At 43.8% G+C, this 13552-nt stretch overlaps 1 protein-coding gene across 1 annotated transcript in view; it reads left to right on the top strand.

Annotated features, from left to right (window-relative positions):
- The window catches only part of Myocd (myocardin), a 45605-nt gene extending 32334 nt beyond the window's left edge, over positions 1–13271 (top strand). The window contains 6 exon segments of the mRNA XM_036198124.1: positions 3829–4371; positions 4373–4726; positions 6818–6961; positions 7911–8039; positions 10411–10468; positions 12700–13271. Of these exon segments, the coding sequence (XP_036054017.1) occupies positions 3829–4371; positions 4373–4726; positions 6818–6961; positions 7911–8039; positions 10411–10468; positions 12700–13271 (1800 nt within the window).
- Positions 13272–13552: the final 281 nt, after the last annotated feature.

Here is a 13552-nt window from a genome sequence, read left to right as displayed (position 1 = left end):
CTGATAATTATTGAAGTTATTTGATGGGTATATGATCCCTTGTGTTTTTCTAGCTACTCTTGAATATGTTAGAATTTTTCCATACTAAATTATTTTAAAGTCACCAATAATTAAAATGGCAGTGAATGTAGAGAAGAGAGATGTGCAAGCCTCCATCTCAAGCAAACCCACACAGCCAAATAATCTGAAATTTTTAAGGGAAATTGAACTAAACAAGTATTCATCTTATTGTAGAATGTGATCTACATTATTTAATAGTGTAGCCAAATTATTCGGTGCAAGAACAGATTCTAAAAATAAGTGTAGAACTCATTAATTTTAAGTAACTCAAAATTAAAACAATAATGAGTTGCCACCTTGCAATTTTTCAAACCAGGAAATTTGAAAGGAAAAAAATTGTCCAGCAAGACTTTGAAGAGAAGCAGTGTGCTGGATGCCAGCAAAGGCGACCATGGTGCTTTTCTCATAGCTTTTAGTTGATTGTAAAGTGACATTTTCCAGCTGAAACCTGATTGTGTATAGCAAAGGAAATGGCATTTTAATAGACAAGAGCCAGAGAAAACATGACATCATGCTTCTTCCAGCCTGAAATGATGTGAACACATTTTGTTTGACAACAACTACTTTTAAATAATTATGATACCCATAAATTTCTGACATGCTTCCTTAACACACCATGAACATTTTCCATAACTTTTAATATTCAATAAAAGTTTTATTTTTAATAGCAGCAAATCACTCCATCACCTAGTTAGCATTCCACTCCTGGACATTTAACTTGCTGCCAAATATTTTGCTATTCAGAATAGGATCTCAGTGCCCTCTGTACATACATCTATTATTTTATCTGATTATTTCTCTCTAATAACTACATACATGTTAGATTGCTGCTTTAAAATACATTGATTTTTTTTTTTTATCCTGGTGTGGTGGCACACACCTTTAGTCCTAGCATTCGGGAGGCAGAGGCAGGCAGACCTACATGAGTTTGAGGCCAGCCTGGTCTACAAAGTGAGTTCCAGAAAAGCCAGGACTACATAGAGAAACCCTGCCTTGAAAAACACAAAATAACAAAAAAACATTAATATTTTTTTAAAGTTCTTGAAGGGCATTCCCAGACTTCTCCCTCCTGAACAGTCTGCTGCACAGCCACATGTTGAAGCATCCATACTCCAACATGAACATGCCCACGTGTGTCGCAATGCACATTAAGATGCCGACCCCCAGCTCAGTGGTGTGGGAGGGAGTAAGATTACACATCTCCCCAGCTCCCAGACATTGTTGGGCTGCTGCTTGCTGGGACGTAGCTTAAACAGGAAGACAGTAAAGTCCTTCAGCTTGCCGAGGTCTTTATTTCACCGCTGCTTTGCTCAGACAAAAAAGCTGCTACTTACTTCTCTGTCATGGGGGTGAATCAAAATATACCTTTTATTTTCGTTTCATTACCTCTTAATTTGTTAATGATCCTACACATATATTATGGAACATTTTAAAACTGTGTTTTTGTTTATAAAGAGCTGGGTCAGGTGTCTTACCTATTTTTACATTAGGTCTCAGCCTTTTTCTTTTTGTTAGTTTTTGTTTATTTATTTCGTATGTATGAGTATTTCACCCACATGTATATAAGTGTACCATGTACATGTTAGGTACACAGAGAGATCAGAAGAAGGTGTCAGATCCCCTGGAACTGGAATTATAGGTGGTTGTGAACCACTATGTGGGTGCTGGGAATCAAACCTGGGTTTTCTGCAGGAGCAACATGTGTTCTCAACTGCTGAGCCACTTCTCCAGCCCCCCCCCCTTTTTATAATGATAAGCACACTTGATGTGTTCTCATTTGGGCAACTTAATTGTTTATGCTGCCAATGATTTCTTTCTAAGGATTTCTATTTGAATTTGCATTTGGGGTATGCCTTTTTGATTTATCAAAGTTTAAATCTTGGTTGTGGATATTTTTGTGATTACTTCATTTGCTTTAATGCTCAAAAACCCAGTTCCCACAGAAAAACTTTCCCTGTGTATTATTCTGTTTTACAGAATCATTGGCCCTTAGGTGTCTAATATGTTTCCTGCATTACTCACGGAAGTGATGTGTCTGTTTAGAAATATGATGGGCTATTTAGAAAATGCAGTAAGGAGTCCACTAGCTAACACTTTAAAATATGTTCATCTACGTAATTTTATAAGCAAGCATAAGTTTAAATGTATGCTTTGTATGCATGTTTTATTTATTTAAAATAATATCAACTCGAAACCATAAACAATTATCCGTCACCCAGTGTCAACAAACTTTCATAGCTTTAATCTTAGTGGATCTTTGGTACCCCATCATTTGCAGTATTCTTTATTTAACCAGTTCCCATGTCTGTATATATTTCATAGTTTACAACTTGTGAACATTATAAGAATGTAGAAATTAATTAGCTACATGTGTATCAATATAATAATAGTGGCCTTATATTGCACAACCATTTTCCAGGCACTATTCCAAGTGCTTTTATAAATCTATATATGCCTTTGCAAAAATGTATAAGGCAGGGATTAATATTGCACTTCAAAGAGAAAGTACAGAGGATCAAGAAGCTAGGAACAGAGGGCCTCGTTTTTTAAACACCATGTACTTTCTTCAACATGCAATTGCTCTCCAGCCAGTCATGAAAATTAAAATAGACCCAACATACAGCTGGGCATGGTGTGGTATGTCTGTAATCCCAATGCTGAAGGGGTGGGGCCAGAGGATTAACAGTCAGAGGCCAGCCAGATAAAACAAAAACAAAACACAAATTGAGGAAGTGGAGAGTAACTCAAGAGTAGATATCTGGTCGACCATGTGCAAGGTTCCAGGTTCTATCTCTTGAACAGACACACATTTGTATCTAGGCAGAGTCACATACACACGCACAATCTTCCCCACTCCCTACCCTCTTCCCCTCAAATGATGTTCACATAAAGTCTTGTTCTCAAAGTCTGGTCCAAGACCAGCGGCATAAATGTCCTCCTGGGATTGTTATAAGCGGAAGATCCTGGTCCCCCTCCCACATACCCCAGACCTACTGAAGTCAAACTCCAGGGTGAGCCCACAATCTGTGTTTTCTATCAGGCTCTTCAGTGAGCTGGTGTATGTTTAGGTTTGAGGAAGAGCACATGGTAGAAGAAGCCAGAATGCTGGACAATTGTTGAGGCTTACTTGTGTTTAAGCCCAGGCAGACACCAGTGTTCCACAACACTGAAATAGGCTGAGATAGGTTTGGAGAGCTGTGGGTTAGGTGATTTTACCATTGGATTAAGAAAAGCATTCCCATGACTATGGGCAGATATGGTCTTCACTACAGGGGCTCCATGTGGGTTTATTTTTTCGTTGTAGTGATGTGAAATGATATACATTCCATACACATCATACTTGAACTGAATTTTGAGTCGTGGGCTAGTGATAGCTGTCAGTCTTTTCTGTTGGGCAGCAGGAGTGGACTCTGGGTTCAGACCACTGTAGGCATAGGAATGGCTGATGCTTCATGCAGGCCTTGTAGCTTAGTTGGCTTGTGCCACAAGTTAGGTGTTGTCCCTGTGTTTTTGAATTCATGATATTTTCACATTAGGATGGACTTATGAGGAGATAAAGTTTTAAAAGGATTTCTTAAAATTCCATAAAAGTGGTTTAAATCAGAGGCAGGAGAGAACATTACAAAGAAGTATTAAAAGAGAAATGGATAGATATTGTGAAGTCCCACGTGCCTATCCAGTATCCCCGAACTCCCTAAATAACGAATAGAAACACACTGTGAGCACACTTCACCCGACACTGCACTGACAGAGCCCTTATTCCTGTAGGTGTCAGAGTTAAGACAACAGCTTCGAATACGAGGCTTGCCGGTGTCGGGCACCAAGACAGCACTGGTGGACAGGCTTCGACCCTTCCAGGATTGTGCTGGCAACCCTGTGCCCAACTTCGGGGACATCACGACTGTCACCTTTCCCGTCACGCCCAACACCTTGCCCAGTTATCAGTCCTCCCCTTCAGGCTTCTACCACTTCGGCAGCACGAGCTCCAGCCCACCCATCTCCCCCGCTTCATCTGACCTGTCGGCTGCGGGGTCCCTGCCAGACACCTTCACTGATGCGTCACCTGGCTTCGGCCTGCATGCGTCCCCCGTGCCTACCTGCACCGAGGAGAGCCTGTTGAGCAGCCTGAATGGGGGCTCAGGCCCCTCGGAGCCCGATGGGCTAGACTCGGAGAAGGACAAGATGCTGGTGGAGAAGCAAAAGGTAATCAACCAGCTCACCTGGAAGCTGCGGCAGGAGCAGCGGCAAGTGGAAGAGCTGAGGATGCAGCTGCAGAAGCAGAAGAGCAGCGGCGGCGACCAAAAGCCGCTGCCCTTTCTTGGCCACCTCCATCAAGCAGGAAGACGTCTCTAGCTGTCCCTTCGCAGCCCAGCAAGTGTCTGGGAAGGGACAGGGCCATAGCTCCGACAGTCCCTCTCCTGCCTGTGAGACTGCTCAGCTGCTGCCCCACTGTGTGGAGTCCTCAGGTCAAAGCCATGTACTCTCATCCACGTTTCTCAGCCCCCAGTGCTCCCCTCAGCACTCTCCCCTGGGGACCCTGAAGAGCCCGCAGCACATCAGTCTGCCCCCATCGCCAAACAACCATTACTTCCTGGCCTCATCCTCCGGGGCGCAGAGAGAGAGTCACGGGGTCGCCTCACCTAGCAGCAGCCAAGGGTGTGCACAGGTAAGAAAGTATGACCTCACTAAAATGTGTCTCAGGAGATGGACTCCTACCTCTAGAGAGATGGAAGGGGTTCCTAGAAGCTAGGCAGTATCTGACTGACTCTACTGACCTTGAGCCTCCATAGCCAGTCTTTGCATCGTGGGCTGGCAAACTCGTTCTAGAAAGGCTGAGAAGGCGAATGTCTGGAATTCATAGCTTCTGTGCCAAACTCCTCAGCTTTATGCTTGTAGCAAACAAGCACCCACAGATAGTTTGTAAGAACGGGTAACTGTCCAATAGAAAGTTATCTACAAAATCAGGCCCCAAGCAACATGGAGCTTGTGGGCTATTGTTTGCTGACTTATGTTCTCAAAACGGCTTAATATCAACCCTTCTCATAGCCCATGTCATTCTATCAAGAGAGCCAAAAGGAAGTCAGGCATGGTGGGACTGGCCTGGAATTCCATCACACTGGTAGCTGAGGCAGGGGATGGCTGTGAGTTTGAGGCCTGCTTAGGTTACATCCTAAGACCACATTTGGGGGTGTGGTGTGGGGTTGGGGAGACAGAGAGACAGCCTGTGTGTGAGAAAGGACTTCTTCTCTTACATTCTTATTGAATATTTATTGAGACCTGCCATGTGCCACACTCTGGGGGGGGGAGGGGAGCAGAGGGGGCGACAGGTGATAGCTGGTGAAGAAACAGGAAATAGATGGTCTGTCTTGTGGAGATAGTAGAGAAGGACTAGGTTCTGCGAGAAGGCTAGAAGTTCACAATCTCCCCTAAAGGGGTCAGGAATGTTGAAGGGGAACCATGGCTGAGGTAAAGAAGGAAACATTGCTAATATTTGGGGTGAAGGCAAGGGAGAAGCATGAGGTGAAAAGTAGGATGCCAGAGGATCAGACAGAAAGCCAGTGTGAGTCTGGGACAGAATAAGGAAAGCGCTGTAGAAGAAAAGCCCAAAGACTACACCCAACATGATCTGTAGAGCCTTTCCTTTTGTTCATGAAACTAAAGGATTATTAGGAAAGCATGTAGAGGACTGAAGAAGAAAATCACATTGTCAGATTATAAAATCTAAGACAACGACCCACATTGGGTACCTGCCAAGACAGGTATCCAGGGGAATGAACAGAAGCCAACTGTCCACTGTGACAGCACCCTGTGGCTCCAGTTTAGTGTTTTTATTTGCCATTGAGAAAAATGAGATCCAGGAAGACTGAACTCACTGGCTAGAATGCCAGGATTAGTTGATTTTTAAAGTTCATAATGAAACATCACTACCCTGGGGGTAATGAGAGCATGCTTTCACAAACCTACCTGAACAATACATTCAAATCAGTGCTACCCACTCCTGAAGGAACATACTGGGAGGAATGGGGACTAAAATAGCTTATCAACACCATTCAGAAACATCTGTTGCATGCACAGTGCCCTAGACAACAAAGGTAAAAATAGCCCTTGGGCCATGATTTTCCATTTTAAGGATATCAGTGCTATTGGGGAGGAATAAGATGGTACCATTTGTTTACAAAGACTCTATAGGACAGTAGAAGTTTTATGAAGAGCAGATAACATGACTAATCTGTGGCATTAAATAATGCAGCACAGAGTAAGTGGGTAGGGAGAGTCCTAGAAGGCTTTGTGACCAATTTGCCCTTCACATTAGTGCTAAAAAGGAGAAGGCTAGGTCAGGAGTTCAGTGGACTTGTCTTTTGTCCATGAAGCTGAAGGGTTTGGGGAAAGTCTAAATGGAAAACAGATACTCCATGTGAACAAGATCAGTAGGTAGAATGTATAAGGCATGGTTACAGGAGGAGAATTCAGGTTCGTATGACTAGGTAACGCCTATAGTCATAGAAAGTCTTAAACTCTTACACAGGTGAGGTGTGTGGAGTCTATGCTTTGGATAGGTGAGCGCTAGGGGAAGTTTGTAATCCATAGGTGGCATGTGCCAAGCCAGATTTTAGATATGGTCATCTGCTAATAGGATTCAGGAAGCTTCGTAGATATCAGAAACCTAGGGGCAAAAGATAGGGGCCAGAAGTGTCCACCAAAGCCACACTCATGTACATTGCTAGCTCTTTAATCTGTCACGTGTTCCTTTCTACAGAATTCAGGGGCACACGAAGGCCATCCCCCTAGCTTTTCTCCATCATCTTCTAGCCTCCATCAGCCTTTCTCTGGCAACCAAGCAGACAGCAGTCATAATGCTGGGCTCAACCCTTGCCCCAAAAGCCCAGTTATTCATCCAAAGGTCAGTACCAGAGAAGTTGACAACAAACCAGTTTCTGTGAGGGTCGAAATTGAAACAGGAGCCCTGGGGGAAAATAGTGTTGGCGACATAGATGGATACATACCAGATTAATGTTAAGAAAAATGGAAAACTGGGGTTGAGAGTCAAGTCTCTGTAGAGGATGTAAGAGAAGATGCTTGTAAGCTGGTGAAAGGAATGGGGATATAAAGAGTCAGGATGCAGGAAGTTCCCAGAGCAGAGAGAGTGATGGGAATAACACAGGCAAAAGGTGGAAAACCCATGACTGAGCCGTGTGCCTCACATGAGCAAAGGGATAGAGACCCTCACAGGCCAGGGACCTATAGAAGTCCACACTTGCAGTAACTGTGTGAAAATGACCCAGTTTAGAATGAATTGACCTAGGGAATGAATTGCTCTGAAAGTTGCTGGGTTAAAGACATTCTTTGTATTGGATTGAACTCATATCCCTTTCTTATCATCCAGTAGAAAATGATGTACCTGGTAGGTATGGGGGCACATGCCTTTCACCACAGCACTCAGGAGGCAGAGGCAGGTATGTCTCTGTGAGATTTTTAAGGCCAGTCTGGTCTATATAGTGAGTTCCAGGTATCCAGGATTACACAGTGAGTTCCTGTCTTAAAAAAAGAAAGAAAGAAAGAGAGGAAGAACAAAAAAAAGAAAGAAAAGAAGGAAGGAAGGAAGAAGAAAGAGAAAGAAAGAAAAGAAGATTGTACAATTTAGGGGAAGAAATAAATCAGTGAGTTCCATGCTAAGATTCCATTAACAAATCCCCAGTGGCAAGAACTGGTGTTAACCTATTAGTGTTGTTCACTATCTCCTCATCTCCATTGGCATTTTTTTCAATGTAGCCTGTGGTTTCTAGAATACAAGCATTGTCCCTTGGGACCCATTAATTGAATGTTGTTCTCTGGATTGTATCTACTTGCAGATGACTGGCTTGCAATCTTCTGACAAGGTTGGGCCAAAGTTTTCAATTCCATCCCCAACTTTTTCCAAGTCAAGTTCAGCGGTTTCAGAGATAACCCAGCCCCCATCCTATGAAGATGCAGTAAAACAGGTAACCACATGGTTTGTTCTAGATGGTTCAATAAAAGGACTCAGTGGACAGAACTTTTTAGAATTAAGCATTGCATGTTTGGTAGATTCTGATATTGAGTGGGCTGGGTACCTTCCCAATAGGAGTGAACAAAGCACTGAAGACAGTGTTGCACATCTGTACAGATAGCTCCAAGTTAGGGTAGCTCTGCTGATGACTTTTCTACTTTATGGTATTATAAAATGGTGTGCATTTGATCCAAATTGCATTTTGAATTTGGGCTTTATTGTGAGCTGGTAGCACATGGTACAGCATTCAGGGTGCTGGGCAGCCACAGTGAGCCACAGTTCCTAATCAACTGCCCAATCACAAGAGAAACCAGGTGCTCTACAGCATCATGTGTTGCTGAAGTAGGGAATGTGGTGGGCTACATGTGCACAATGCATTTTCATCTATGATGCTATCAGTTTAGGGTGTCTTTTCCTGGCCATAACCCTGTGGTAAGCTGAGGATTCAGGAACAGCAGGCTGAACAAGCATTCAAAAGGCCTGATCTTAATGCCAACTCTGTCATCTACCACTGTCACTAAGGTGGATACACACTCAATTTCTCTTCAAGAAAATAGAAGTATTGACTCTGCAAGGTTTATGGATAATCTAGTACTTACCTCATTGTTTGTTCACATGATAGGTGCTCAAATATGAGAGCAATTATCAAGACTATATTCTCCTAAAGTCTTAGCTTTAAAACTCAATGGCCTTGAAACAGTGTTGATGGCTGTTGAACCTGAGTAATAGATACAGGGAGGTTCATTGACTCCAACACTTACATTTGTGTTTGAAAACGCTTCAAAATCTAAAAAGTAAGAAAAAGGAAAACATGGGTGACGTTATACAGTCAGCCCTCTGTGTCTGCATCTTAGCAGCCATGGCTTGAACACATTAGGGAAATAAGTCCTGAAAGTCCCACACACACCCCTTGAACTTGCTGCATGCCAAGTGTGATGATGAATCCATCCAAATGAAAGGGCTGTCTGTCTCATCTTGAGTTAGCCTCTGGCCATTTCACAGATCCTCCATCTCTTCAACATTTGCATTGGGAGTGCCAAGAGTCAAGTCCCACGTGCTACATTAGGCATGTCACAGTTCCACCTGTATTGAGCATATACCCCTTCTTCTTGTCACAGGTCCCAATGCCACACAGGACAGTAGCTATTTTCACAGCCTTTACACAGGACTATGTAGCAAGCTCCAGAGATGACTTGCAAGGCAGGGAGGCAGGAGTAGATTCTGTGCAAATACTAAATCATTTTATAGAATAGACTTGAGCACCTGAAGATTTTGGAAACCAAGGTGAATGCTCCTGGAAATTAGCTCCCAAGGGTACTGAAGGATGAGTAGTTCAAGTATTTTGAGTTTATACATGACATCAAATAACCATATTTATGTAGTCAACTCAGATCAGAGCATCTATTTCAGATGCTGCCTGATATCTGGTCTCCTGAAACCAAAACCAAGGCAGTAAGGTTTCCCTTGCTATCAAAATATGGCATGCAGTAGGCTTTCTCACTTCTGAAAACCTCAGGAGAAGTAAGACTGTGCTTAACCACTCAGAGGGCAGACTCACAGATTCTGCAAGAGGAACCAAGAAAATTAAAGCTGACTTCCTGGGCCATATCTATAGCAGCCAAACAGAGGTTGACACAAGTGGCTTCCAAAGTGAGAAAGGGGTATATGCTGCATATTAAGATACCTGCTTCTGGGATGGAAACTTGCCAGACAATTGACCTGAATCCCGAGGCGAGGATCACTCTCCCAATTTCCTCATTCTTGTTTGTTGTGTTGGATTATCTAGTTCAGTGGATTATCTGTGGATTATCGATTTACACTAAGATTTTTTGATCAAACATGCACCAAAGCCCTTTAGCAGGTCTAACTAAGCTCTTAACAATATTATTCACTTCAGTCAAAAGTAGAAATAGCCTGGGTATCCATCAACAACCAAGTGGAAAAACAAAATGTGGCAGAGTCACACTCCAGAGCACCATTCAGTCCAAGACCAAAAGTAGTCAAATTCCTAGAGGCAGGAAGCAGAATAGTGAGTAGTGGTGTTGGCAAAGGGCTATTGGGAAGTGTTGCTTGATGTGTGGAGAGTTTTAGTTTTTCAGATTAAAAGAGTTCTGAGGGTACATGGTGTTGTTGATTGCATTAAAAAATAAATGTACATTTAAAATGACTGAGCCTATGAGCTTTTGTTATGCTCTATTTTACTATGCCTTTTTGAATCCTTAAGCAAGCCTAGTACCAAGCCCTACAGTGCTACTTCTACTGTCTCCATAGTGAAGTAACCACCTTCTAACCTCTCTGCTCTCTTTTTGGCTAATTTGAAATAGCAAATGACTCGGAGTCAGCAGATGGATGAGCTCCTGGATGTCCTCATTGAAAGTGGAGGTAAGACTACCTTGCCCACTGTCCATCAGGACCCTCCACAGTTGTGCACACTCTAGGACACGGCCTCTTTTGACCAAGGTCAGGGACACACTGAGTAAGGTACACCAGGTGGTGTGCTGGAAGAGTTACTTCCTCTGAGCTTCAGGTGTGCCTTCTTAGGAAAGAAGAGAACCATGATGGATTTCTCACCACCTTTATCCTGGGAATGCTTTGCTTGTCACCTTTCAACCCATGCCTGTCTCTGTAAGTGTGGCCCATTATTACATCATTTTTCTGCAGTTCTAATCCCTGTCTTCTTGATTGAAAATAGTGAGAGTTTTGTGCTCACTACTCAAACTGAAATTCAACCAGTTATCTCCCTATTCATGCTTAAATGTTACTCAACTTAGCAATAAGAGTATCCAGTGTGTACTTTAACCCATTCATTCATCCATTTATGTCAGAACTACCACAGAATATGTGCCTAGAATTTGAAAACACACAAAGGAATCAGAGGTCTGAAGGAGCATGTGTGTAGGTCAAACAAAAACGTGGGGCTGAGCCAGGCGGTGGTGGCGCATGCCTTTAATCCCAGCACTCGGGAGGCAGAGGCAGGCAGATTTCTGTGAGTTCGAGGCCAGCCTGGTCTCCAAATCGAGTTCCAGGAAAGGCTCAAAGCTACACAGAGAAACCGTGTCTCGAAAAAACAGAAAAAAAGAAAAGAAAAGCACGTGGGGCTGAACTTTTAATCACCAGCACTTGTAGTCTAACAGGCAGCAGTCAATGACTCACAGACATCATGTTAAGCTCAATTCCCCACCAGATAATTCTGTGGAATGCAGTCTGGTAAGGGAGATGGACAGTGAGCAAGGGAACCAGTGTTTCTTATCATAACATAGAGGATGAGAGAGATGGATACAGGTGTACATGTGAATTTAAGTTTTGTGATGGAAGATGACTGTTCATACCAGGTGCTCCTTTTTTATTGAAGTATGTGGCAAGGAGGCAGAGTATGGAGGACACAGAAGGGAGTGTGGGAGAGGCTAGGAAAGGATAGCCATGAGTTAGTCATGAACAAGTTAAGTTTTGTAGAGAAATGCAAGGTTGTCAGGTAGAATTAAGTGCAAGCAGAGGGCTTGATGCCATCAACAGACAGTAACTCCAGCCAGCCCAGTGGAAATGTTGTTCTCATTCTACATCCAACTAACTTGGAGCAGGCTAAGAGGAAGTGCATGGGGACTTACCAGGGTGGAGAGTTTTGCTAAGCTGGGAGAGAGGGCAAAAAGGTAGGAATAACTGTAACAGTAGAGCAGAGAATATGATGCAAACAAGGGAAGAAGTGATGTAGGAGGCACTGACATGCAGTGGTCAATAGTACAGCCAGCAGATTAGGTACCCAAGAGTGTCTTAGAAATAATCAGCCGGGCGGTGGTGGCACTGCCTTTCATCAGGTCAGCCTGGTCTACGGAGTGAGTTCCAAAACTACACAGAGAAACCCTGTCTAGAAAAAAAAGAAAGAAAGAGAAAGAAAAAGGAAAAAAAAGAAGAAAGAATCGAGCTGGAATCCATGACCTAGAGATGGGGAAGAAGGACAGAGTGTGGAATTTAAATACTGCTTAAATGGAAGGATGTGCTCTGCAAGGATAGGGCTCAAGATATCCAGCAGAGTGGGGACGCTGTCTTCACTGGAGTGGATGGGAAGGACAAGGAACTGAGAGGTCCGTAGGAGCAGTGTGTGATTTCTAGGGCTACTATAGTCTAATAAACACTGGCTGGGCAAAATGGCTGTGAATGAGGGGGTAGTTTCCAAAAGATGAGCAAGTGTGATCAGCAGGCCTAAACTAGGGAAATGGACTGCCCTGAAAACCACTGAGGAGTGGTGGCGGGGGACTATCAACATAAAATGAACTGTAGATGACACTCATCCCTCATTCACTGTCCAACAGAGAGTATGATGGAGACACAGTGTCCTCCAGTGACAGTGAGTGGTAGTGAAGTGAGTGAAGACACAAGCATGAGAAGCTAGGCCATAACAGAGGGCAAGTTCCGAGGCAGGGGTGTTTGGGGTGACCTAAAGAACAAAGAAATGGAGAGACAGCAAAGGTGGGGGTGAGCCCGGGGTTAAGTGCTGAGCAGGAAAGCGTGGCCATCTACTGTGCTTTCCATAGAGCAGCTCATTTATTCCAAGGACTCACCGTGTGGCATGGCCAGTTTGAGGTGACTGAACCATTCACACTGTGTTTTCCCAACAGAAATGCCTGCTGACGCCAAGGAAGATCATTCATGTCTCCAAAAAGTCCCAAAGATACCTGGGTCCTCCCACAGCCCCACCACCATCCTCTCCAAGCCCTCGGCTTCCTTTGAGCAGGCATCTTCAGGGGGCCAGCTCTCCTTTGACCGCTATGCCACCGACAGTGATGACCACCTAGAAGTCTTATTGAATTCTCACAGCCCCATGGGAAAAGTGAGCGATGTTACCCTCCTCAAAATTGGAAATGAGGAGACTCCCTTTGACGGAATCATGGATGGCTTCCCAGGGAAGGCTGCCGAAGACCTCTTCAGTGCTCACGAGCTTTTGCCTGGGTCCCTCTCCCCAATGCATACACAGTTATCACCCTCTTCAGTTGACAGCAGTGGTCTGCAGCTGAGCTTCACAGAATCCCCTTGGGAAACCATGGAATGGCTGGACCTTACTCCACCTAGCTCCACACCAGGCTTCAGCAACCTCACCACCAGTGGCCCCAGCATCTTCAACATCGATTTCCTGGATGTCACAGATCTCAACTTGAATTCCCCCATGGACCTCCACTTACAGCAGTGGTAAACACCTGAGGTGCAAGCATTAAGAAAGCTTGATAGGAATTCCATGGGGAAAGCACACGACCAGAGATACTGGGTGATCCAAAAGATAAAGGGGAAAAAATGGGGAGAAAAAAACAAAACAGCAATGGAGGTTTCCGTGTCAATCAACCAGAACAAACAGAAGTCAGTCATTAAGACATGTATAATGTAATTTCTACCAACATTCAGTAACTGTTAATAACTTGAGCAGTGCACTCAAAACTGTGCTTTCTCAGGTTAAGAATGCCGAAAATGTCTTTCACT

The sequence above is a fragment of the Onychomys torridus genome, chromosome 8 (genome assembly GCF_903995425.1).
Source record: "Onychomys torridus chromosome 8, mOncTor1.1, whole genome shotgun sequence".
Classification (NCBI taxonomy): domain Eukaryota; kingdom Metazoa; phylum Chordata; class Mammalia; order Rodentia; family Cricetidae; genus Onychomys; species Onychomys torridus.
This window is presented reverse-complemented; position numbering and strand designations above follow the sequence as displayed.